This window comes from Anomaloglossus baeobatrachus, chromosome 4 (assembly GCF_048569485.1).
Source record: "Anomaloglossus baeobatrachus isolate aAnoBae1 chromosome 4, aAnoBae1.hap1, whole genome shotgun sequence".
NCBI lineage: Eukaryota > Metazoa > Chordata > Amphibia > Anura > Aromobatidae > Anomaloglossus > Anomaloglossus baeobatrachus.
The window spans coordinates 79133889-79158024 of NC_134356.1; the positions used below are offsets into that span (position 1 = coordinate 79133889).

Consider the following 24136-nt stretch of genomic DNA (forward strand, 5'->3'; position numbering starts at 1 on the left):
CGCAGAAGGTGGCATTTCTAGTAGCAGTTACTTCACTCCGAAGAGTGTCTGAGCTTGCAGCGCTGTCATGCAAAGCCCCCTTCCTGGTTTTTCACCAGGATAAGGTGGTTCTCCGTCCTGTTCCGGAATTTCTCCCTAAGGTGGTATCGCCTTTTCATCTCAGTCAGGATATCACCTTACCTTCATTTTGCCCTAATCCAATTCACCGCTTTGAAAAGGATTTGCACTCATTAGATTTAGTGAGAGCACTCCGTTTCTACGTGTCTCGCACAGCGCCCCTGCGTTGTTCAGATGCGCTTTTTGTCCTTGTGGCTGGTCAGCGTAAGGGTTCGCAAGCTTCCAGGTCAACCTTGGCTCGGTGGATCAAGGAACCGATTCTTGAAGCTTACCGTTCTTCGGGGCTTCCGATTCCTTCCGGGCTGAAAGCCCATTCTACCAGAGCCGTAGGGGCGTCCTGGGCATTGCGGCACCGGGCGACGGCTCAGCAGGTGTGTCAGGCAGCTACCTGGTCTAGTCTGCACACTTTCACAAAGCACTATCAAGTGCATGCCTATGCTTCGGCAGATGCCAGTCTAGGTAGGCAGGTCCTTCAGGCGGCGGTGGCCCACCTGTAGGAGGGAGTCGTGTCGGCTCTTGTTATCGAGGTATTCTTTTACCCACCCAGGGACTGCTTTTGGACGTCCCAATTGTCTGGGTCTCCCAATGGAGCGACAAAGAAGAAGGCAATTTTGTTTACTTACCGTAAATTCCTTTTCTTCTAGCTCCTATTGGGAGACCCAGCACCCGCCCCTGTGCCCTTCGGGCTGGTTGTTCTTTTGTGTACACATGTTGTTCATGTTCAATTGTTTCATGGTTTTCAGTTCTCCGAACATCCTTCGGATTGAATTTACCTTTAACCAATTTATAAGTTTCCTCCTTCCTGCTTTTGCACCAAAACTGAGGAGCCCGTGAGGCACGGGAGGGTGTATAGGCAGAGGGGAGGGGTTACACTTTTGAGTGTAATACTTTGTGTGGCCTCCGGAGGCAGAAGCTATACACCCAATTGTCTGGGTCTCCCAATAGGAGCTAGAAGAAAAGGAATTTACGGTAAGTAAACAAAATTCCCTTCTTTTCATGTTGTACTGGACACCCCATGTAATTGTCGCTGAAGAGTGTAATAAAACGTTTTTGTTTGGTTTTGTTCCCTAATTTGCCTCTCCGTTGTAGATATGTTGGAAATTAAAATGAATCTGTCACCAGGCTTTTGCCATTTAATCTGTAGGGGCAGAGATTCTTATTCCAGCAATGTGTCCCTTACTGGGTTGCTTAGTGTAGTTTTGATAAAATCACGGTTTAATCAGCAGTAATTATCATTACTGGACTACTTGGCGTGCTGCAGGTAGTCCAGCATAATCATGAGCTCTGTACAACTGCTAGATCTGCAGCAGAGAAAACACTGATTTTATCAAAATGACAGCAACACAGCTCAGTAAGTGACACATCACAGGTATCAGGATCTCTGTCTCTACATTCTGCTACTGTCAGATGGGTTAGGAAAAACCTGCTGACAGATTCCCTTTAAATAGTTGGCATCTACCGAATTAACTGAAGTTAAGTCCAAGTGTGTGGTATTGGATAGTTTTCCTTGTGGGTGTGTACTTCTGCCTCCTGTAGGATGTTGACCAATCATAAGCCAGTTGAAACACAGGAGTGTAGAAGGACCTGTGATGTCACCAGAGTCCACAGGTCCTGTCAGCCGGAGTGTGCAGCCTAAATAAGCACTGAACATGTATTACACAGCACAGAATATCCAGGTAATATGTCCCCACTTCTGTGCTGTGTAATATACTATATGTCCAGTGCACACTCCAGCTGGCAGGGCCTGTGGGCTCTCGCCATGTGACCTAATATCTCTGCAAAGGACAGGTGAAATTAACAAAAGGGGAAAAAAAACAAACCTTTTTTTATTTCGCCCTGCAGCTACTGTTACATTCTGTGTCCAGTTCAACATGAAACATTTGATGAAAGGTCCTATCTGCATAAGTGATTTCCAAACTTGTTTTTATTTGTTTTTCGGAAATATTTATTTTTGTTTCTCCTGTTTAGTGTATTTGGGGCTCATTTTGGAAGGACGGAAGATGGGGCTACAAGTGTTGCCATTCCTTCGTCAAGATGTCTTATTGCACTGGGGAAGCCGGGAAAAGCACCAGTGTAAGTTTCCTTCTGAATATGCACTACTGACCTGAATACGTACGGTCATAAATGGTAACACTGCGATTATTTGTTTGGTTTTTTTTTGGTTAGAATACTGATCTCTGTGAAGAGGAGCTGGAAGCTGAAGAGATGTCCAAGCCTAAGACATTAGTGGAGGTGAGCATTCACAAGCAGTACTCTTCTATATCAGACACGAATTGAAATCTAGATTTCCGGAGAACTAGTGAACCTGCTGCGCTGTAGTCCTCCAGGGTTGCCTACTTGACTCTTCATTTTTTCGGGACAGCTTATCAAAAAAATACATGTTCACAACCCATAATTCGGATCTGAAGGCATACGTTTGTTTTGTTTTATGAGCAGAGCAAAAAAGAGCCCAAATATACGGCCTGTCCTGGAATTTCAGGATGATTGGCAACCCAGTGGTCCTCCATACTCGTGAGCTCTTTGTAACCCCCTTCCCCTCCAGTGATTTGCAACTTGGGCCTAGCAACAGTATGCAGACGAATCTTCTCCCGGTCAGGTCGGTGACCATGCTCAATAGATTTGCAATTACAGTGCCTACAAGTAGTATTCAACCCCCTGCAGATTTAGCTGGTTTACACATTCGGAATTAACTTGGCATTGTGACATTTGGACTGTAGATCAGCCTGCAAGTGTGAAATGCACTGCAGCAAAAAAAGAATGTTATTTCTTTATTTTTTTTTTTTTTTTAAATGGTGCACTATGCTTTTATTTAGTTACAGCAGGGTATGTTTTCACAATTTTTCCCTTGGTTTCTCTTTGTCTAATGGCCAGTGTGAACATGAGCTCACAAGCTCCATGTATACCATCTCATACTCGGCTCACTTTTTTGTTTTTATGTAGTTTTTTTGTATTCAGTACAAATGGGGTGTGGCCCTCCTTCTTGGTGAGCTGGACATTTCATTCTGTGAATCCCCCTGACTGTGTGTGTCCTGTTGGGACCCGGTCGCTCTCAGCCCTTAGCCACATTGAGGCCTATTTTAGACCCATGGTAAGGTTTTAATATTAGAGAGTGTAGGTACTATCCCAACTGGGTACACCTTGGTGTTGGTGGGATAGCGTTATGCTTTTTTTTGATCAAAAACAGTGTTTACTAAGTACCCTATGTTTATATGCACTATGCTTTTATTTAGTTACAGCAGGGTATGTTTTCACAATTTTTCCCTTTGGTTTCTCTTGGACTGTAGATCAGCCGGGAAGTGTGAAATGCACTGCAGCAAAAAAGAATGTTATTTCTTTATTTTTTTTTTTTTAAATGGTGAAAAGTTTATTCAGGGGGTCATTTATTATTCAACCCCTCAAACCACCAGAATTCTGTTTGGTTCCCCTAAAGTATTAAGAAGTATTTCAGGCACAAAGAACAATGAGCTTCACATGTTTGGATTAATTATCTCTTTTTCCAGCCTTTTCTGACTAATTAAGACCCTCCCCAAACTTGTGAACAGCACTCATACTTGGTCAACATGGGAAAGACAAAGGAGCATTCCAAGGCCATCAGAGACAAGATCGTGGAGGGTCACAAGGCTGGCAAGGGGTACAAAACCCTTTCCAAGGAGTTGGGCCTACCTGTCTCCACTGTTGGGAGCATCATCCGGAACTGGAAGGCTTATGGAACTACTGTTAGCCTTCCACGTCCTGGACAGCCTTTGAAAGTTTCCACCCGTGCCGAGGCCAGGCTTGTCCGAAGAGTCAAGGCTAACCCAAGGACAACAAGGAAGGAGCTCCGGGAAGATCTCATGGCAGTGGGGACATTGGTTTCAGTCAACACCATAAGTAACGTACTCCACCGCAATGGTCTCCGTTCCAGGCGAGCCCGTAAGGTACCTTTACTTTCAAAGCGTCATGTCAAGGCTCGTCCACAGTTTGCTCATGATCACTTAAAGGACTCTGAGACAGACTGGTTCAAGGTTCTCTGGTCTGATGAGACAAAGATCGAGATCTTTGGTGCCAACCACACACGTGACGTTTGGAGACTGGATGGCACTGCATACGACCCCAAGAATACCATCCCTACAGTCAAGCATGGTGGTGGCAGCATCATGCTGTGGGGCTGTTCTCAGCCAAGGGGCCTGGCCATCTGGTCCGCATCCATGGGAAGATGGATAGCACGGCCTACCTGGAGATTTTGTCCAAGAACCTCCGCTCCTCCATCAAGGATCTTAATATGGGTCGTCATTTCATCTTCCAACAAGACAACGACCCAAAGCACACAGCCAAGAAAACCAAGGACTGGTTCAAGAGGGAAAAAATCAAGGTGTTGCTGTGGCCTAGTCAGTCTCCTGACCTTAACCCAATGGAAAACTTGTGGAAGGAGCTCAAGATTAAAGTCCACATGAGACACCCAAAGAACCTAGATAACTTGGAGAAGATCTGCATGGAGGAGTGGGCCAAGATAACTCCAGAGACCTGTGCCGGCCTGATCAGGTCTTATAAAAGACGATTATTAGCTGTAATTGCAAACAAGGGTTTTTCCACAAAATATTAAACCTAGGGGTTGATTAATAATTGACCCACACTTTTATGTTCAAAATTTATTAAAATTTAACTGAGCAACAACAACGGGAAATTATAGGCCGGTAAGTTTAACCTCTACGGTTGGTAAAATCCTTGAGGGTTTCTTGAGAGATGCTATACTGGAGTATCTCAAGAAAAATAACCTTATGACAGAGTATCAACATGGGTTTATGAGGGATCGATCCTGTCAAACTAATTTGATCAGCTTCTATGAAGAGGTAAGTTCAAGCCTGGACCAGGGAAATGCAGTGGATGTTGTGTATATGGACTTTTCAAAAGCTTTTGATACGGTACCACACAAAAGGCTGGTACATAAAATGAGAATAATGGGGATAGGGGAAAATATGTGTAACTGGGTTAAAAACTGGCTCAGTGATAGGAAACAAAGGGTGGTTATTAATGGTACGTACTCGGACTGGGTCTCAGTTCATAGTGGGGTACCACAGGGGTCAGTATTGGGCCCGCTTCTTTTCAACATATTTATAAATGACCTTGTTGGGGGCATGCGGAGTAGAATTTCAATATTTGCAGATGATACTAAACTCTGCAGGGTAATCAATACAGAGGAGGATAATTTTATATTACAGGGAGATTTATGTAAATTGGAGGATTGGGCTGAGAAGTGGCAATTGAAGTTTAATGTAGATAAATGTAAGGTCATGCACTTGGGTAGAGGAAATAACATTTATGATTATGTACTTAATTGTAGAACACTGGGTAAAACAGACACAGAAAAAGACTTGGGTGTATGGGTGGATGGTAAACTTCACTTTAGTGGACAGTGTCAGGCAGCTGCTGCCAGGGCTAATAAAATAATGGGATGTATTAAAAGAGGTATAAGTGTTCATGAAAAAAATATAGTTCTACCTCTGTACAAGTCACTAGTGCGACCGCACTTAGAATACTGTGTACAATTCTGGTCACCGATATATAAGAAGGACATAGCTGAACTGGAGAGGGTGCAGAGAAGAGCGACCAAGATTATTAGAGGAATGGGTGGGCTGCAATACCAAGACAGGTTATTAAACTTGGGGTTATTTAGTTTGGAAAAACGAAGGCTTAGGGGGGATCTAATCACAATGTATAAATATATGAGGGGACAGTACAGAGACCTTTCCAAAGATCTTTTTACACCTAGGCCTGCGACTGGAACACGGGGGCATCCGCTACGTCTTGAGGAAAGAAGGTTTAATCATAATCACAGACGAGGATTCTTTACTGTGCGAGCAGTGAGACTATGGAACTCTCTGCCGCATGGTGTTGTAATGAGTGATTCACTACTAACATTTAAGCAGAGCCTGGATGCCTTTCTTGAAAAATTTAATATTACCAGTTATGTATATTAGATTTTATGACAGGGTATTGATCCAGGGAACTAGTCTGATTGCCGGATGTGGAGTCAGGAAGGAAATTTTTTCCCCATTGGAACTTGTTTGCCACATTGGGGGGTTTTTTTTGCCTTCCTCTGGATCAACATGTTAGGCTACGGGTTGAACTAGATGGACTTAGAGTCTCCCTTCAACCTTAAAAACTATGATACTATGATACTATGAACATAACTTGTTGGTTTGTAAGATTTATGCATCTGTTAATAAATCCTGCTCTTGTTTGAAGTTTGCAGGCTCTAACTTATTTGCATCTTATCAAACCTGCTAAATCTGCAGGGGGTTGAATACTACTTGTAGGCACTGTATGTAGGACAGGGCTATCCCAGCGCATGATCCTTAGACAGGCCATTCCCATCTAACAAGGGACATTTATTATTTTGTCACCAGAACCTTATCAAGGGGGTATATTGCTACTAAACGTAGCGTATCTCATGCCTTAGTAACATCGTGCATATCCAGAGGAGACCACATCTCCATTCTTACCTGCCTGGTGTATACCCATTAGAAAAGGCGACCTCTTAACAACTAGATTGTAGTATAATAGTCTTAATTATAAGTTCTTGCATAATTTCCATCAAATCAATAACCACTTTAATATTCGAAGATTACGCTTGCCACATTTTACGGCTGGTTTCTTTGTCGCTCCATTGGGAGACCCAGACAATTGGGTGTATAGCTTCTGCCTCCGGAGGCCACACAAAGTATTACACTTAAAAGTGTAAACCCCTCCCCTCTGCCTATACACCCCCCCCGTGCATCACGGGCTCCTCAGTTTTTATGCTTTGTGCGAAGGAGGCACACATGCACGCAAGCTCCACAATTTAGTCAGCAGCAGCTGCTGACTATATCGGATGGAAGAAAAGAGGGCCCATAACAGGGCCCCCGGCATGCTCCCTTCTCACCCCACTCTGGTCGGCGGTGCTGTTAAGGTTGAGGTACCCATTGCGGGTACATAGGCAGGAGCCACATGCTGTTTTCCTTCCCCATCCCTTAGGGGCTCTGGGTGAAGTGGGATCCTAACGGTCACCAGGCACTGGGACCGTGCTCCCTCCACAGCCCCTGGGGGAATCTGCTGGACAGGAGCCGGTATCATCAGGGACAGGGCCCTGCTACTCTGAGGTACTCTGTGTCCCCTTGGGGACGGCGCATAGAGCGCCTGTGTTATGGACGCTGCAGCAGCTGCTGGGTGTGTTGGTGCGCCGGGACTACCGCGCTGACCGCGCTTGTTTGCCGGCCGCGCTTATAACTTTACTCCCCGGCTTTTGCGGCCTAGTACCGCATACTCCCGCCCCCAGGCCTGCCAGTCAGGGGTAAGGGCGGGACGCTGCACTGGACGTCAGCGCTGAGGGCTGGAGCATACTTCGTATCCTCCTCCCCCCTCACTGAGCACCGTGGGGCACCAGATTCCCGCACTTTCTGAGGCACGCCCACGGCCCCCTCCTCCTCTCAGAACGCTGGCAGCCATTGCTAACAGCACTTCAGACGCTGGAGAATCGCAGAGGGGAGACAACACCGAGCTCCACAGCTCTGGGAGGCCCGGGCAGGGAATCTGGTGGTCACACAACCGCTGCGGGCGGTCGGTAAGCCGCACCTGTTACTAGGTGCTGGCCCCCCTGGGTGCCGAAGTGTATACTTATAGGCTTATATTGTATACATTTACTCTGTACGGCCGCACTATTTGCTTTTGGCTATATACCCTCACTAGTTGCTCTAAGAGGAGACAACAGCATGTCGTCCGCAAAAAGCAAGGGTGCCAAGGCACAGGCTTACTTTGCAACCTGTACCTCATGTGCGGCTATGCTACCTGCAGGTTCCACCTACCCTCATTGTGTGCAATGTTCGGCCCCTGTGACACTCACTCAGCCGGAGCCTATGCCACTGGTGGGACCCCCGGCCCAGGTGGAACCACCTGCTTCCACTGTCCAGGTGACAGGGACAGAGTTTGCAGTATTCGCTGACAAACTGTCTGAGACTATGGATAAATGGTCTGCTAAGATACTGGAAGCTTTGCAGTCCAGACCGGTAACACAGGCCCCGGGCACAGTTGAATCATTGACCCCAGGCCCTCCTCGGTTGGAGCAGCAAAGTGCTCCTGGGGCGGCTCATAGGTCCCACGGTGAGGACTCCGACACGGACCGCAGTCCCAGACCGGCTAAGCGGGCTCGCTGGGAGCTTCCCTCGACTTCATCACACTGTTCAGGGTCTCAGCATGAGGACTCTCTGGAGGATGAAGCGGAGGTGGCAGATCAGGGCTCTGATCCTGACACCGCTCTCAACCTTGATACACCTGAAGGGGACGCCATAGTAAACGACCTTATAGCGTCCATCAATCAGGTGTTGGATCTTTCTCCCCCAGCTCCTCCGATTCAGGAGTCAGCTTCTCAGCAGGAGAAATTCTATTTTAGGTTTCCCAAACGTCCACGGAGTGGTTTTCTTGATCACTCCGACTTCAGAGCTACAGTCCAGAAACACCGAGCTTTTCCAGATAAGCGCTTTACTAAGCGCCTTAATGACACACGTTATCCCTTCCCCCCTGACGTAGTCAAGGGTTGGGCTCAGTGTCCCAAGGTGGATCCTCCAGTCTCTAGACTGGCGGCTAGATCCATAGTTGCAGTGGCAGATGGTGCATCACTCAAGGATGCCACTGACAGGCAGATAGAGCTCCTGATGAAATCCATCTATGAAGCTATTGGTGCGTCCTTTGCTCCGGCATTCGCAGCCGTATGGGCTCTCCAAGCTATCTCAGCTTGTCAGTCTGAGATTAATGCAGTCACACGTGCCTCTACTCCGCAGGTTGTGTCCTTAACCTCTCAGGCGTCGGCGTTTGCGTCCTACGCCATGAATGCTGTCCTGGACTCTGCGAGCCGTACGGCGGTAGCATCCGCCAATTCGGTGGCAGTCCGCAGAGCCATGTGGCTACGTGAATGGAAGGCAGACTCTGCTTCCAAAAAGTTCTTAACCGGGTTGCCATTTTCTGGCGACCGCCTGTTTGGCGAGCGATTGGATGAAATCATTAAACAATCCAAGGGAAAGGACTTGTCCTTACCCCAGTCCAAACCAAACAGACCTCCACAACGGAAGGTACAATCGAGGTTTCGGTCCTTTCGGCCCTCAGCCAGATCTCAATTCTCCTCGTCCAACAGGCCTCAGAAGGGTCAGAGGAACTCAGATTCATGGCGGTCTAAGTCACGTCCTAAGAAGACCGCTGGAGGAACCGCTCCCAAAGCGGCCTCCTCATGACTTTCGGCCTCCCCAAACCGCATCCTCGGTCGGTGGCAGGCTCTCCCGCTTTTGCGACGCCTGGTTGCCACATGTCCAAGACCGATGGGTGAGAGACATTCTGTCTCACGGTTACAGGATAGAGTTCAGCTCTCGTCCTCCGACTCGTTTCTTCAGAACATCTCCACCCACCGAGCGAGCCGAAGCTCTTCTTCAGGCGGTGAACACTCTGAAGGCAGAAGGAGTGGTGATCCCTGTTCCCCTTCAGCAATGGGGCCACGGTTTTTACTCCAACTTGTTTGTGGTGCCAAAAAAGGACGGATCTTTCCGTCCCGTTCTGGACCTAAAACTGCTCAACAGACACGTGAAAACCAGGCGGTTCCGGATGGAATCTCTCCGCTCCGTCATCGCATCAATGTCCCAAGGAGACTTCTTAGCATCAATCGACATCAGGGATGCTTATCTCCACGTGCCGATTGCACCAGAGCATCAGCGCTTCCTGCGTTTCGCCATCGGGGACGAACACCTTCAGTTCGTGGCACTGCCTTTCGGCCTGGCGACAGCCCCACGGGTCTTCACCAAGGTCATGGCAACAGTGGTAGCAGTCCTACACTCTCAGGGACACTCGGTGATCCCTTACTTAGACGATCTTCTTGTCAAGGCCCCCTCTCGGGTGGCATGCCAACACAGCCTGAACATTGCCCTGGAGACTCTCCAGAGATTCGGGTGGATCATCAATTTCCCAAAGTCAAAACTGACACCGACCCAATCGCTGACATATCTTGGGATGGAGTTTCATACTCTCTCAGCGATAGTGAAACTTCCGCTGGACAAACAGCGTTCACTACAGACAGGGGTGCAATCTCTCCTTCGAGCCCAGTCGCACCCCTTGAGGCGCCTCATGCACTTCCTCGGGAAGATGGTGGCAGCAATGGAGGCAGTTCCTTTTGCGCAGTTTCATCTGCGTCCACTTCAATGGGACATTCTCCGCAAATGGGACAGGAAGTCGACGTCCCTAGACAGGAACGTCTCCCTTTCTCGGGCAGCCAAGGCCTCCCTCCAGTGGTGGCTTCTTCCCACTTCTTTGTCGAAGGGGAAATCCTTCCTATCCCCATCCTGGGCTGTGGTCACGACGGACGCGAGTCTGTCAGGGTGGGGAGCGGTCTTTCTCCACCACAGGGCTCAGGGTACCTGGACTCAGCCAGAGTCCTCCCTTCAGATCAATGTTCTGGAGATAAGGGCAGTGTATCTAGCCCTAAAGGCGTTCCAGCCGTGGCTGGAAGGCAGGCAGATCCGAATTCAGTCGGACAACGCCACGGCGGTGGCATACATCAACCACCAAGGCGGCACACGCAGTCGGCAAGCCTTCCAGGAAGTTCGGCGGATTCTGCTGTGGGTGGAAGCCACAGCCTCCTCTATCTCCGCAGTTCACATCCCGGGCGTAGAAAACTGGGAAGCAGACTTTCTCAGTCGCCAGGGCATGGACGCAGGGGAGTGGTCTCTTCACCCGGACGTGTTTCAAGAGATCTGTTGCCGCTGGGGAACGCCGGACGTCGATCTCATGGCGTCTCGGCACAACAACAAAGTCCCGGCATTCATGGCACGGTCTCAAGATCACAGAGCTCTGGCGGCGGACGCATTAGTTCAGGATTGGTCGCAGTTTCGACTACCTTATGTGTTTCCTCCTCTGGCAATGCTGCCCAGAGTGTTACGCAAGATCAGGTCCGACTGCCGCCGCGCCATCCTCGTCGCTCCAGACTGGCCGAGGAGGTCGTGGTACCCGGATCTGTGGCATCTCACGGTGGGCCAACCGTGGGCACTACCAGACCGACCAGACTTGCTGTCTCAAGGGCCATTTTTCCATCTGAATTCTGCGGCCCTCAACCTGACTGTGTGGCCATTGAGTCCTGGAGCCTAGCGTCTTCAGGGTTAGCTCAAGAGGTCATTGCCACTATGAGACAGGCCAGGAAACAAACGTCCGCCAAGATCTACCACAGGACGTGGAGGATCTTCTTATCCTGGTGCTGTGATCAGGGTTTTACTCCCTGGCCATTTGCCTTGCCCACTTTTCTGTCCTTCCTTCAATCCGGAATGGAAAAGGGTTTTTCTTCGGCGCTCCATTGGGAGACCCAGACGATTGGGTGTATAGCACTGCCTCCGGAGGCCACACAAAGCATTACACTAAAAAGTGTAAGGCCCCTCCCCTTCTGGCTATACACCCCCAGTGGGATCACTGGCTCACCAGTTTTCTGCTTTGTGCGAAGGAGGTCAGACATCCACGCATAGCTCCACTGTTTAGTCAGCAGTAGCTGCTGACTCTATCGGATGGAAGAAAAGAGGGCCCAGATAGGGCCCCCAGCATGCTCCCTTCTCACCCCACTTGCGGTTTGTAAGGTTGAGGTACCCATTGCGGGTACGGAGGCTGGAGCCCACATGCTGCTTTCCTTCCCCATCCCCCTGAGGGGCTCTGTGGAAGTGGGATCTTACCGGCCCCCAAACCCTGAGGCCGAGCTCCATCCACAGACCCAGAAACCCTGCTGGAGGAGCTGAGTACAGTCAGGGACAAGGCCCTGCAACGTTCAGGTACTCTGTGTCCCCGCACAGACAGGCCACGCACACTCCAGGCTTGCTGGGTGTGCTAGTGCGCCGGGGGCACTAGCGCTGCGCGCTCGGGTTAGAGTCACTGCAGCTTAGCTGAGTGATTTTATGTCTTGGGAACTACCGCGCCGGCCGCTCCGGGAGCGGCGGCGCCACTGGGACTTGTAGTGCGCCGGGGACTCGCGCTGCCCGCGCTTTTACGGCGGCAGCGCTCATAAATCTAGTCCCCGGCTTTTGCGGCCTAGCTCTGCTTCGTTCCCGCCCCCACCCTGTCAATCAGGGAAAGGGAGAGACGCTGTTCTATAGCCAGCGCCGAGGGCTGGAGCCTTATTTACATGCTCCAGCCCTCTCACTGGGCACAGTGGGGACGCAAGTTTCCCGCTCTTGGTCTCAACACGCCCAGGGCCCGCCCCTCTCCACAGGACGCCGGCAGCCATTCCTGCATGCAGTCTGGCTGGAGAACGGACACAGGCTCTGGGGGACTCAGACAAGGGACTCTGGCGACCACACACCCGCGTTTATGCGGGCGGTAAGCTGCACATAAGTGCTGGCCCCACTAGTGCCACAGTGTTATTTGGTGCATTTTTTCCCTGTACCATATATATTTATATTGCACTGTACAGTCGCTTCTTGGCTTATACCCTACATTGCTCTGAGGATACAACAACATGTCATCCGCAAAACGCAAGGGTGCCAAGGCACAGGCGGTATGCACTGCTTGTGCCGCATGTGGGGCTAATCTACCGGCAGGTTCCAATGACCCCCATTGTGTGCAATGTTTAATCCCTGTGCCACTTCGGCAGCCAGAGTCTATGGTAGTAGTGGCCCAGGCAGAGACGCCTGTGAACCCTGCCCCGGTGACGGGGACAGAATTTGCAGTTTTTGCTGATAAGATGTCTGTGACTATGACAAAAATCCTGGAAACCTTGCAGTCCAGGCCAGTTTCTCAGACCATGGACACTGCTGTGTCTATGCTCCCCGGTCCCCCTCAGTTGGAACTAATCCGTACTTCAAGGGGGTCCCAGGCATCACAGGCTGAAGACTCTGACTCGGATGACAGTCCCAGGCAGCCTAAGCGGGCTCGCTGGGAAAGACCCTCGCCGTCATCACACTGGTCAGGGTCTCAGCGAGACGAGGCTCTGTATGAGGAGACAGAGGTGGGTGATCAGGAATCTAATCCTGACACCGCTCTCAATCTAGATACCCCTGATGGTGACGCTATGGTAAATGACCTTATAGCGGCCATCAATAGACTGTTGGATATTTCTCCCCCAGCCCCTTCAGCAGAGGAGGCAGCTGCACAGCAGGAGAAGTTCCATTTCCGGTATCCTAAGCGTAAATTGAGTACTTTTCTGGACCACTCTGACTTCAGAGAATCAGTCCAGAAACATCATGCTTATCCAGATAAGCGTTTCTCCAAACGTCTTAAGGATACACGTTATCCCTTTCCCCCTGACGTGGTCAAACGCTGGACCCAGTGTCCAAAGGTGGACCCCCCATTCTCCAGGCTTGCGGCTAGATCCATAGTTGCAGTGGAAGATGGGGCTTCACTTAAAGATGCCAATGACAGACAGATGGACCTTTGGTTAAAGTCTGTCTATGAAGCTATCGGCGCGTCGTTTGCTCCAGCATTCGCGGCCGTGTGGGCACTCCAAGCTATTTCAGCTGGCCTGGCACAGGTGGACTCTATCATACGTCCAGCAGTGCCGCGAGTAGCGTCCCTAACCTTGCAAATGTCTGCGTTTGCGACTTACGCTATCAACGCTGTCCTAGACTCTACGAGCCGTACCTCAATGGCGTCTGCCAACTCTGTCGTTTTGCGCAGAGCCTTGTGGTTAAAGGAATGGAAAGCAGATTCTGCTTCCAAGAAATGTTTAACCAGCTTGCCACTATCTGGAGACAGACTGTTTGGTGAGCAATTGGCTGAGATCATTAAACAGTCCAAGGGTAAGGACTCCTCCTTACCCCAGCCCAGATCGAGCAAACCTCAACAGAGGAAGTGGCAGTCGAGGTTTCGGTCCTTTCGAGGCTCCAGCAAGACCCAATTCTCCTCGTCCAAAGGGACTCAGAAGGAGCAAAGGAGCTCAGATTCCTGGCGGGCTCATTCACGCCCCAAGAAAGCAACCGGAGGAACCGCTTCCAAGGCGGCTGCCTCATGACTTTCGGCCTCATCCCTCCGCATCCTCGGTCGGTGGCAGGCTCTCCCGCTTTTGCGACATTTGGCTGCCACAGGTCAAAGACCGGTGGGTAGCAGACATTTTGTCTCACGGGTACAGGATAGAATTCAGTTCTCATCCTCCGACTCGGTTCTTCAGAACCTCCCCACATCCCGACCGAGCAAATGCCCTTCTGCAGGCGGTGTGCTCACTAAGAGCAGAAGGAGTGGTGATCCCTGTTCCTCTGCAGGAACAAGGACAAGGTTTTTACTCCAATCTCTTCGTGGTTCCAAAAAAGGACGGCTCGTTCCGTCCTGTTCTGGACCTAAAGCTGCTCAACAAGCATGTGAACGCCAGGCGGTTCCGGATGGAATCCCTCCGCTCCGTCATTGCCTCAATGTCTCAAGGAGATTTCCTTGCATCAATAGACATCAAAGATGCTTATCTCCACGTGCCGATTGCTACAGAGCACCAACGTTTTTTACGTTTCGTGATAGGAGACGACCATCTCCAGTTCGTAGCTCTGCCATTTGGTCTGGCGACAGCCCCACGGGTTTTCACCAAGGTCATGGCGGCAGTGGTAGCAGTCTTGCATTCTCAGGGACATTCGGTGATTCCTTACTTAGACGATCTACTTGTCAAAGCACCCTCTCAAGAGGCATGCCAACACAGCCTGAATGTTGCGCTGGAGACTCTCCAGACTTTCGGGTGGATCATCAACTTTTCAAAGTCAAACCTGGCACCGACTCAATCACTAACGTATCTTGGCATGGAGTTTCATACTCTCTCAGCGATAGTGAAACTTCCACTGGACAAGCAGCGGTCACTACAGACAGGGGTGCAGTCTCTCCTTCAGGGTCAGTCGCACCCCTTAAGGCGCCTCATGCACTTCCTAGGGAAGATGGTGGCAGCAATGGAGGCAGTCCCGTTCGCGCAGTTTCATCTGCGTCCACTTCAATGGGACATTCTCCGCCAGTGGGACGGGAAGACAACTTCCCTAGACAGGACAGTCTCCCTTTCTCAGATGACCAAGGACTCTCTGCAATGGTGGCTTCTTCCCACCTCATTATCACAGGGAAGATCATTCCTGCCCCCATCCTGGGCAGTGGTCACGACAGACGCGAGTCTGTCAGGGTGGGGAGCAGTTTTTCTCCACCACAGGGCTCAAGGGACGTGGACTCAGCAGGAGTCCACCCTTCAGATCAATGTTCTGGAAATCAGGGCAGTGTATCTTGCCCTATTAGCCTTCCAGCAGTGGCTGGAAGGAAAGCAGATCCGAATTCAGTCGGACAACTCCACAGCGGTGGCATACATCAACCACCAAGGAGGGACACGCAGTCGGCAAGCCTTCCAGGAAGTCAGGCGGATTCTGATGTGGGTGGAGGAAAGAGCATCCACCATATCCGCAGTTCACATCTCGGGCGTAGAAAACTGGGAAGCAGACTTCCTCAGTCGCCAGGGCATGGACGCAGGGGAATGGTCCCTTCACCCGGACGTGTTTCAGGAAATCTGCCGCCGCTGGGGGGTGCCGGACGTCGACCTAATGGCGTCTCGGCACAACAACAAGGTCCCAACCTTCATAGCGCGGTCTCGCGATCAAAGAGCTCTAGCGGCAGACGCCTTAGTGCAAGATTGGTCGCAGTTCCGGCTCCCTTATGTGTTTCCACCTCTGGCACTCTTGCCCAGAGTGTTACGCAAGATCAGATCCGATTGCGGCCGCGTCATACTCGTCGCCCCAGACTGGCCGAGGAGGTCGTGGTACCCGGATCTGTGGCATCTCACGGTCGGCCAACCGTGGGCACTACCAGACCGACCAGACTTACTGTCCCAAGGGCCGTTTTTCCATCGGAATTCTGCGGCCCTGAACCTGACTGTGTGGCCATTGAGTCCTGGATCCTAGCGTCTTCAGGATTATCCCAAGGGGTCGTTGCCACCATGAGACAGGCTAGGAAGCCCACGTCTGCTAAGATCTACCACAGAACGTGGAAGATATTCTTATCCTGGTGCTCTGCACAAGGAGTATCCCCCTGGCCATTCACGTTACCTGTCTTTCTTTCCTTCCTGCAATCTGGGTTGGAAAAGGGCTTGTCGCTCGGCTCCCTTAAAGGGCAAGTCTCGGCACTATCCGTGTTTTTTCAGAAGCGTCTAGCGCGACTGTCTAAGGTGCGCACGTTCCTGCAGGGGGTGTGTCATATCGTACCTCCGTACAGGAGGCCGTTAGATCCGTGGGATCTAAACAAGGTCCTTGTTGCTCTCCAGAAGCCGCCTTTCGAGGGATGTGTCACTTTCTCGACTCTCACAGAAAGTGGCATTTCTGGTAGCGGTCACGTCTCTTCGGAGAGTGTCTGAACTAGCAGCGCTGTCATCCAAAGCTCCCTTCCTGGTGTTCCACCAGGACAAGGTAGTGCTGCGCCCCATTCAGGAGTTTCTCCCTAAGGTGGTATCCTCTTTTCACCTTAATCAGGATATCTCCTTGCCTTCCTTTTATCCGCATGCAGTTCATCGGTATGAAAAGGATCTACATTTGTTGGATCTGGTGAGAGCACTCAGAATCTACATTTCCCGCACGGCGCCCCTGCGCCGCTCGGATGCACTCTTTGTCCTTGTCGCTGGTAAGCGCAAAGGGTCGCAGGCTTCAAAAGCCACCCTGGCTCGATGGATCAAAGAACCAATTCTTGAAGCCTACCGTTCTGCTGGGCTTCCGGTTCCATCAGGGCTGAAGGCCCATTCTGCCAGAGCCGTGGGTGCGTCCTGGGCATTACGACACCAGGCTACGGCTCAACAGGTGTGCCAGGCAGCTACCTGGTCGAGTCTGCACACTTTCACCAAACATTATCAGGTGCATACCTATGCTTCGGCGGACGCCAGCCTAGGTAGAAGAGTCCTGCAGGCGGCAGTTGCCTCCCCGTAGGGGAGGGCTGTCTTTGCAGCTCTAACATGAGGTATTTCTTTACCCACCCAGGGACAGCTTTTGGACGTCCCAATCGTCTGGGTCTCCCAATGGAGCGCCGAAGAAGAAGGGAATTTTGTTACTTACCGTAAATTCCTTTTCTTCTAGCTCCTATTGGGAGACCCAGCACCCGCCCTGTTGTCCTTCGGGATTTTTGGTTGTTTTTCGGGTACACATGTTGTTCATGTTAAACGGTTTTCAGTTCTCCGACGTTACTTCGGAGTGAATTTGTTTAAACCAGTTATTGGCTTTCCTCCTTCTTGCTTTTGCACTAAAACTGGTGAGCCAGTGATCCCACTGGGGGTGTATAGCCAGAAGGGGAGGGGCCTTACACTTTTTAGTGTAATGCTTTGTGTGGCCTCCGGAGGCAGTGCTATACACCCAATCGTCTGGGTCTCCCAATAGGAGCTAGAAGAAAAGGAATTTACGGTAAGTAACAAAATTCCCTTCGTCTCTCGGCTCCCTTAAGGGACAAGTCTCGGCGCTCTGTGTTTTTTCAAAAGCGTCTAGCCAGGCTTCCACAGGTACGCACGTTCCTGCAGGGAGTTTGCCACATAGTCCCTCCTTACAAGTGTCCGCTAGAACCCTGGAATCTGAACAGGGTGCTAACGGCTCTTCAGAAACCACCCTTCGAGCCAATGAGGGATATTTCTCTTTCACGCCTTTCACAGAAGGTGGTCTTCCTAGTAGCAGTCACATCACTTCGAAGAGTGTCTGAGCTAGCAGCGCTGTCATGCAAAGCCCCCTTCCTGGTGTTTCACCAGGACAAGGTGGTTCTGCGTCCGGTTCCGGAATTTCTCCCGAAGGTGGTATCCCCTTTTCATCTCAATCAGGATATCTCCTTACCTTCTTTTTGTCCTCATCCAGTTCACCAATGTGAAAAGGATTTGCACTTGTTGGATCTGGTGAGAGCACTCAGACTCTACATTTCTCGTACGGCGCCCCTGCGCTGCTCGGATGCGCTCTTTGTCCTTGTCGCTGGCCAGCGTAAAGGGTCGCAGGCTTCTAAGTCAACCTTGGCTCGGTGGATCAAGGAACCAATTCTGGAAGCCTACCGTTCTTCTGGGCTTCCGGTTCCGTCAGGGCTGAAGGCTCATTCTACCAGAGCCGTGGGTGCGTCCTGGGCTTTGCGGCACCAGGCTACGGCTCAGCAGGTGTGTCAGGCGGCTACCTGGTCGAGCCTGCACACTTTCACGAAACACTATCAAGTGCATACCTATGCTTCGGCAGATGCCAGCCTAGGTAGGCGAGTCCTTCAGGCGGCGGTTGCCCACCTGTAGGAAGGGGCCGTTTTACGGCTCTTTTACCGAGGTATTCTTTTACCCACCCAGGGACTGCTTTTGGACGTCCCAATTGTCTGGGTCTCCCAATGGAGCGACAAAGAAGAAGGGAATTTTGTTTACTTACCGTAAATTCCTTTTCTTCTAGCTCCAATTGGGAGACCCAGCACCCGCCCCTGTTCCCTTCGGGCTGTTGTTTTTTTGTGTACACATGTTGTTCATGTTGAATTGTTCCTTTGGTTCATGGTTTCAGTTCTCCGAACATCCTTCGGATTGAATTTACCTTAGACCAATTTATAAGTTTCCTCCTTCCTGCTTTTGCACCAAAACTGAGGAGCCCGTGATGCACGGGGGGGTGTATAGGCAGAGGGGAGGGGTTTACACTTTTAAGTGTAATACTTTGTGTGGCCTCCGGAGGCAGAAGCTATACACCCAATTGTCTGGGTCTCCCAATTGGAGCTAGAAGAAAAGGAATTTACGGTAAGTAAACAAAATTCCCTTCTTTACCCTTACACGTTTTGCTGTCCAAACTAAGTGATGTTCAGACTGTCCATGGTCTCCTGATCCAATCTACATAGCCTTACGAGGCTTCTTTGTTTGGGGCAGGAGACTCGTGGCCGCTTTGTGTATTTTCTGAGGCAGGCACTGCATTAAACAAAAAGATGAGATCTTGAAATTCAAAAGGCCAGGTTCTTCTTTGCATGGCATTAGTCAGATGGCACTGTAGACTTTCATACTGAGTTTACAATCTTCGCAAAAAAAAAAAAAATCCAGGCGGGCACTTCCTTTTGTATCCAAGGGTGGCAACCCCAAACAGAATCAAGGCTATAGGGTCGGCACTAGAGTTGAGGGGATCTGTCATAATCCGGGTCCGGCGGATCCGTATCGGGTTGCCGCCGAATTCCGGATCTGATGAGAGAGAGAGATTTCTTGTATCTTCTAAAATTTATTTCCAATTCGTTTGTTCCGTTTTTAACAATCACAAATGATGCGCTCAGGCTTACAACCTCAAGCCCTTCTCTCAGGCTTACAACCTCAAGCCCTTCTCTGAGGCTTACAACCTCAAGCCCTTCTCTCAGGCTTACAGCCTCAAGCCCTTCTCTCAGGCTTACAACCTCAAGCCCTTCTCTGAGGCTTACAACCTCAAGCCCTTCTCTGAGGCTTACAACCTCAAGCCCTTCTCTCAGGCTTACAACCTCAAGCCCTTCTCTCAGGCTTACAACCTCAAGCCCTTCTCTGAGGCTTACAACCTCAAGCCCTTCTCTCAGGCTTACAGCCTCAAGCCCTTCTCTCAGGCTTACAGCCTCAAGCCATGAGACAGGCTTACAGCCTCAAGCCCTTCTCTCAGGCTTACAACCTCAAGCCCTTCTCTCAGGCTTACAACCTCAAGCCCTTCTCTGAGGCTTACAGCCTCAAGCCCTTCTCTCAGGCTTACAGCCTCAAGCCATGAGACAGGCTTACAGCCTCAAGCCCTTCTCTCAGGCTTACAACCTCAAGCCCTTCTCTCAGGCTTACAACCTCAAGCCCTTCTCTCAGGCTTACAACCTCAAGCCCTTCTCTCAGGCTTACAACCTCAAGCCCTTCTCTCAGGCTTACAACCTCAAGCCCTTCTCTCAGGCTTACAGCCTCAAGCCATGAGACAGGCTTACAGCCTCAAGCCCTTCTCTCAGGCTTACAACCTCAAGCCCTTCTCTGAGGCTTACAACCTCAAGCCCTTCTCTCAGGCTTACAACCTCAAGCCCTTCTCTCAGGCTTACAACCTCAAGCCCTTCTCTCAGGCTTACAACTTCAAGCCCTTCTCTCAGGCTTACAACCTCAAGCCCTTCTCTGAGGCTTACAACCTCAAGCCCTTCTCTGAGGCTTACAACCTCAAGCCCTTCTCTGAGGCTTACAACCTCAAGCCCTTCTCTGAGGCTTACAACCTCAAGCCCTTCTCTCAGGCTTACAGCCTCAAGCCCTTCTCTCAGGCTTACAGCCTCAAGCCCTTCTCTCAGGCTTACAGCCTCAAGCCCTTCTCTCAGGCTTACAGCCTCAAGCCCTTCTCTCAGGCTTACAGCCTCAAGCCCTTCTCTCAGGCTTACAGCCTCAAGCCATGAGACAGGCTTGAGCTTGTAAGTTGAAATGCGTCATTTGTGACTGCTAAAAATGAAACAAATGAATTGGAAATACAATTTGGAAGATACAAGAAATGTGAGTGCCGATCCTATACTCTTGTTGAGCTTACAATCCTATGATATTACAAAATCTATGCATGATACCTATGGAAATATGTGACCAAATGATACAAATACACCGGTATAAGATGATCTGGTAACGTAGTAATAGTGGATGCATCCGATATCCCCCCCATGTACATTCCGTCATGTCACCCTTACCAAATAATTAATAATGATGAACGAGCACACTCACCATTGATCGGGATGCTCGGGTACTCGCCTGAGTATCGCGGGTGCTCAGATGTGTCATTTGTGAATCATTGAACATAAAGCGCTGCCTCGCTTCAGTGAATGATGCGAGCTGGCACTCCAGTTATAGCCTCTTACAGTAACTTAATGGCTCTCACGAGGGAGGGGGTAAAAACAACGTTTTCAGATGTAGTGTGTCCAAAAAAAAACACCCCGCCCTCCCACGGAAATACTCTGTATATAGCTGGCTGTATATGGGCCGAGACCTGAACTGCCCAATCGTGGACTTCAATTATACTTGTTACTCGAGTCGACCACTTTCGAAGCGTCTGACCTGCTCGATTCAAGTAACGAGCACTTGAGCATCTTGATCCATCACTCCATCACCATCACTCATCATTAGTAATTAATGAAAAGTACATCTTTGCTACTTACAGATTCATCAAGAAAAACTGAAGAAGAAAAAGAAAAAGCACCGTAAAAGTGGTGGTTCTGATAGCGAGGGTGAAGAGAAGAAGAAGCAGGAAAAACTTAAAAAGGTATGAAAAATTGCTCATCTGTCCTTCTCAGTGTAAAGAAAAATGATCACAGGTATCCCTGTATGTGCTTGTGTGAGGATACGTTGAAATTGGCTGCTGACAATTGTGTAAATGTCCCTTGGTGGCTCCAGCAATACTTTACATGTGACTATTTGTAAGGACACCGGCACGGGCCTTGGTCTATCGTGAGTAAAATGTCACCTGCTCTGATACATCTCTCTTGTTTTGATGGGGGGATACAAAACTATGAATGTATAGGAGTTGGTCGCACCCCTCACTCCTTTTTATTGTATTATACTGTCTATACAGTGTAATGTGTTATGTGCTGTAAATGTGTGTTAACCATGTGAATTAGTCTGATATAGCAGAGTGGAGAATGTTAAGTAGGATGTAGTGTGAGGTAAAGGTTCAGGAATGTTATGCAGATAGGCTTCTTACTAAGGCCTTAAGCCACATGGCGAGAAAAACTGTGCGAGTGGAGTGCGATAAAACATCACACTCACTCGGACCAATTTTAGCCTGTGTATCAGCACGAGTGATTATTTTCTCAGCCTTAATCGGACCGAGAAAACAATCGTAGCATGCTGGGACTGTAGTGCAAGACTCTTTCTCTCACACCCATTCAAGTGTATGCGGCGAGAGAAAAATCACACTGCACTTGCGGTACACATGTGTACTGTGAGTTCAGAGCGAGAATCGCAATAGCCAGCAACGGAAGAGAGCGGGAGATACATCCCTCACTCCCCTCCTCAGCGCCGACCCTCCCCCCGCAGCTGAGGTCCGATCGCACAGTTGGACCTCAGTCGCAGGGATACTAGCATGACACTCTGCTCTGCTGTACTGTCAGCGTGAGCCAAGTGTCATGTGAGGATCGCACTAGTCCCCCGTGTGGCTCTGGCCTAACAGTATATATTAGCCAGTATTAATAGTGTTAGACATATCCTGGTTACAGAAGGAGCTGAGAGCACAGGTTGGAGGAATGACAAATGGCTAGTGCGTTAGTTAGCGAGACTGGCCTTGTGAGGTGGCAGTTCTGCAGTGGGGTTCCTGGAGTGAGGACATGGCCTTGTAACTTGGGCGATTCTGGGAACTTGTAGGTATCCTCCAAGGATCTGGAGCTGATGGCTCACCTTGGGACGGGCTTAGAAGAGTCCAGGGTATAGATGGCCGTCGCGGCAGAGAACCTATAACGGGCCAAAGAAAGTCGAGTGACTAGAAGCAGTCATAGGCAGAGGAGAGGATCAAAGTTAGCTGAAGAGTAAAGAAAGGGCAAGAGGAGGTATAGGCCCAGCAACTGATCAACTAGGTCACAGATAGTAGGATAGGCCCAGACGGAGTCCCACAGGAGAAAGTGTCAGCAGAACCGTAGAAGTATGGCCATGCCTGTCATGATGGCGGAAGATAAATTAAACTGTTCAACCTTGTTTTGCCAAGAGAACTTCATTGTCATGTGTATGTCTGCTGCGTCTGTGACCATGGGGTGGTGAATGCTGCCCTGAAGTGAACAGTAAAGCTGGGTTTACACGCTGCAACATCGCAAAGGACATCGCTGTAACATCACCGGTTTGGTGACGCAATAGCGACCTCCCTAAGTCTCTGCTAAGTCTCTGGTGAGCGTTCAAACAGGCAAACCTGGCCAACAACTCAACAGCGATCCGGACCTGCAGAGCGACCTAGCTGGTTGTTGGGGACGTTGATAAGCAGCCTTTTGAAAGGGAAGTTGCTAACAAAGTCGCTGAAAAGGCTTCACACACTGAAACTTCATGCTGCACAGCGGGTAACAAAGGACCTAGGAATGGTCCTGAACGATTTGTAACGATTACAACTTCACAGCAGGGGCCGGGTCGCTGATAGGATTCACACACTGCAACATCGCAAACAACATCGCTATTGCGTCACAAAACCGTTGACGTTACAGCGATGTCGTTTGAGATGTTGCAGTGTGTAAACCCAGCTTAAGTGTTGCACACCCCGCCTGAAGTGATTTACACTGACTCTTTCTGGTGAAGGAGTGCGGAGTCATCACGGCCTGGCATCTGCATCTTCCTTCAAATGGAGGAATGGGGGAAAAAAAAAAAAAAAGAGTGTGACCCCGTTTCAAAAAGTAGCATGTTAATGTTTAGTTTACAGGGGGATTTAACGAGAATCTGTCACCAGGTTTTTCCCCTATAAGCTGCTGTCACCACCAGTGAGCTTTTATTTACAGCATTTTAGAATACTTTCTATAAGTCCACAGGCCGCTCTGTGGAATGCAAAAAAAATACCTTCATTATGCTCACCTAGGAGGTAGTCTGGTTCAATGAGCATTGATGATCTCTGGTCCGGCACATCCTCCGTCTTGTGCAGTCACTGTTCTCCTTCCCACCCCCATGTGGATGATGCGTCGTACGTCATCCACACAGAGGCCGCCACGCGCTCCAGAGCAAAGTACTGTAATGCGCAGGGAAGGAATGGTCAAAGACCGCCTGCACATGCGCACTACAATACTTTGATCTGCCCTCAGATCAAAGTGCACATATGCAATGGTGGCGTCTGTGTGGATGACGTAGGACATGTCATCCACATGGAGCTGGAAAGGAGGACTGCAACTGCACAAGATGAAGGAGGCGCCGGACCAAAGAGCAACGACACCAATTGGACCCAACCATCCCCTAGGTGAGTATACTAAAGCTGTTTTTTTACATCATACAGAACGGCCTGGGCCCTTATATACAGTATTCTGGAATGCTATATAGAAGAGATTAGTAGTGGTGGCCGCAGCTTATAAGGGAAAAACCTGGTGACAGGTTTCCTTTTAACTCTGACTGTTTTCTGCTGCATTGACATTTTTACAGCCCATGCACCTTGCACTTCTGTCCTCTGTTTGACCATGT

General features: G+C 50.0%; 1 protein-coding gene across 2 annotated transcripts in view; it reads left to right on the forward strand.

Annotated features, from left to right (window-relative positions):
• The window catches only part of SLU7 (spliceosome associated SLU7), a 159348-nt gene that overhangs the window by 134691 nt on the left and 521 nt on the right, over nt 1–24136 (forward strand). For both annotated transcript variants that reach the window (XM_075344437.1, XM_075344438.1), the window contains exons 13-15: nt 2086–2190; nt 2284–2349; nt 21162–21263. In XM_075344437.1, the coding sequence (XP_075200552.1) occupies nt 2086–2190; nt 2284–2349; nt 21162–21263 (273 nt within the window). The remainder of the gene's footprint in view (nt 1–2085; nt 2191–2283; nt 2350–21161; nt 21264–24136) is intronic.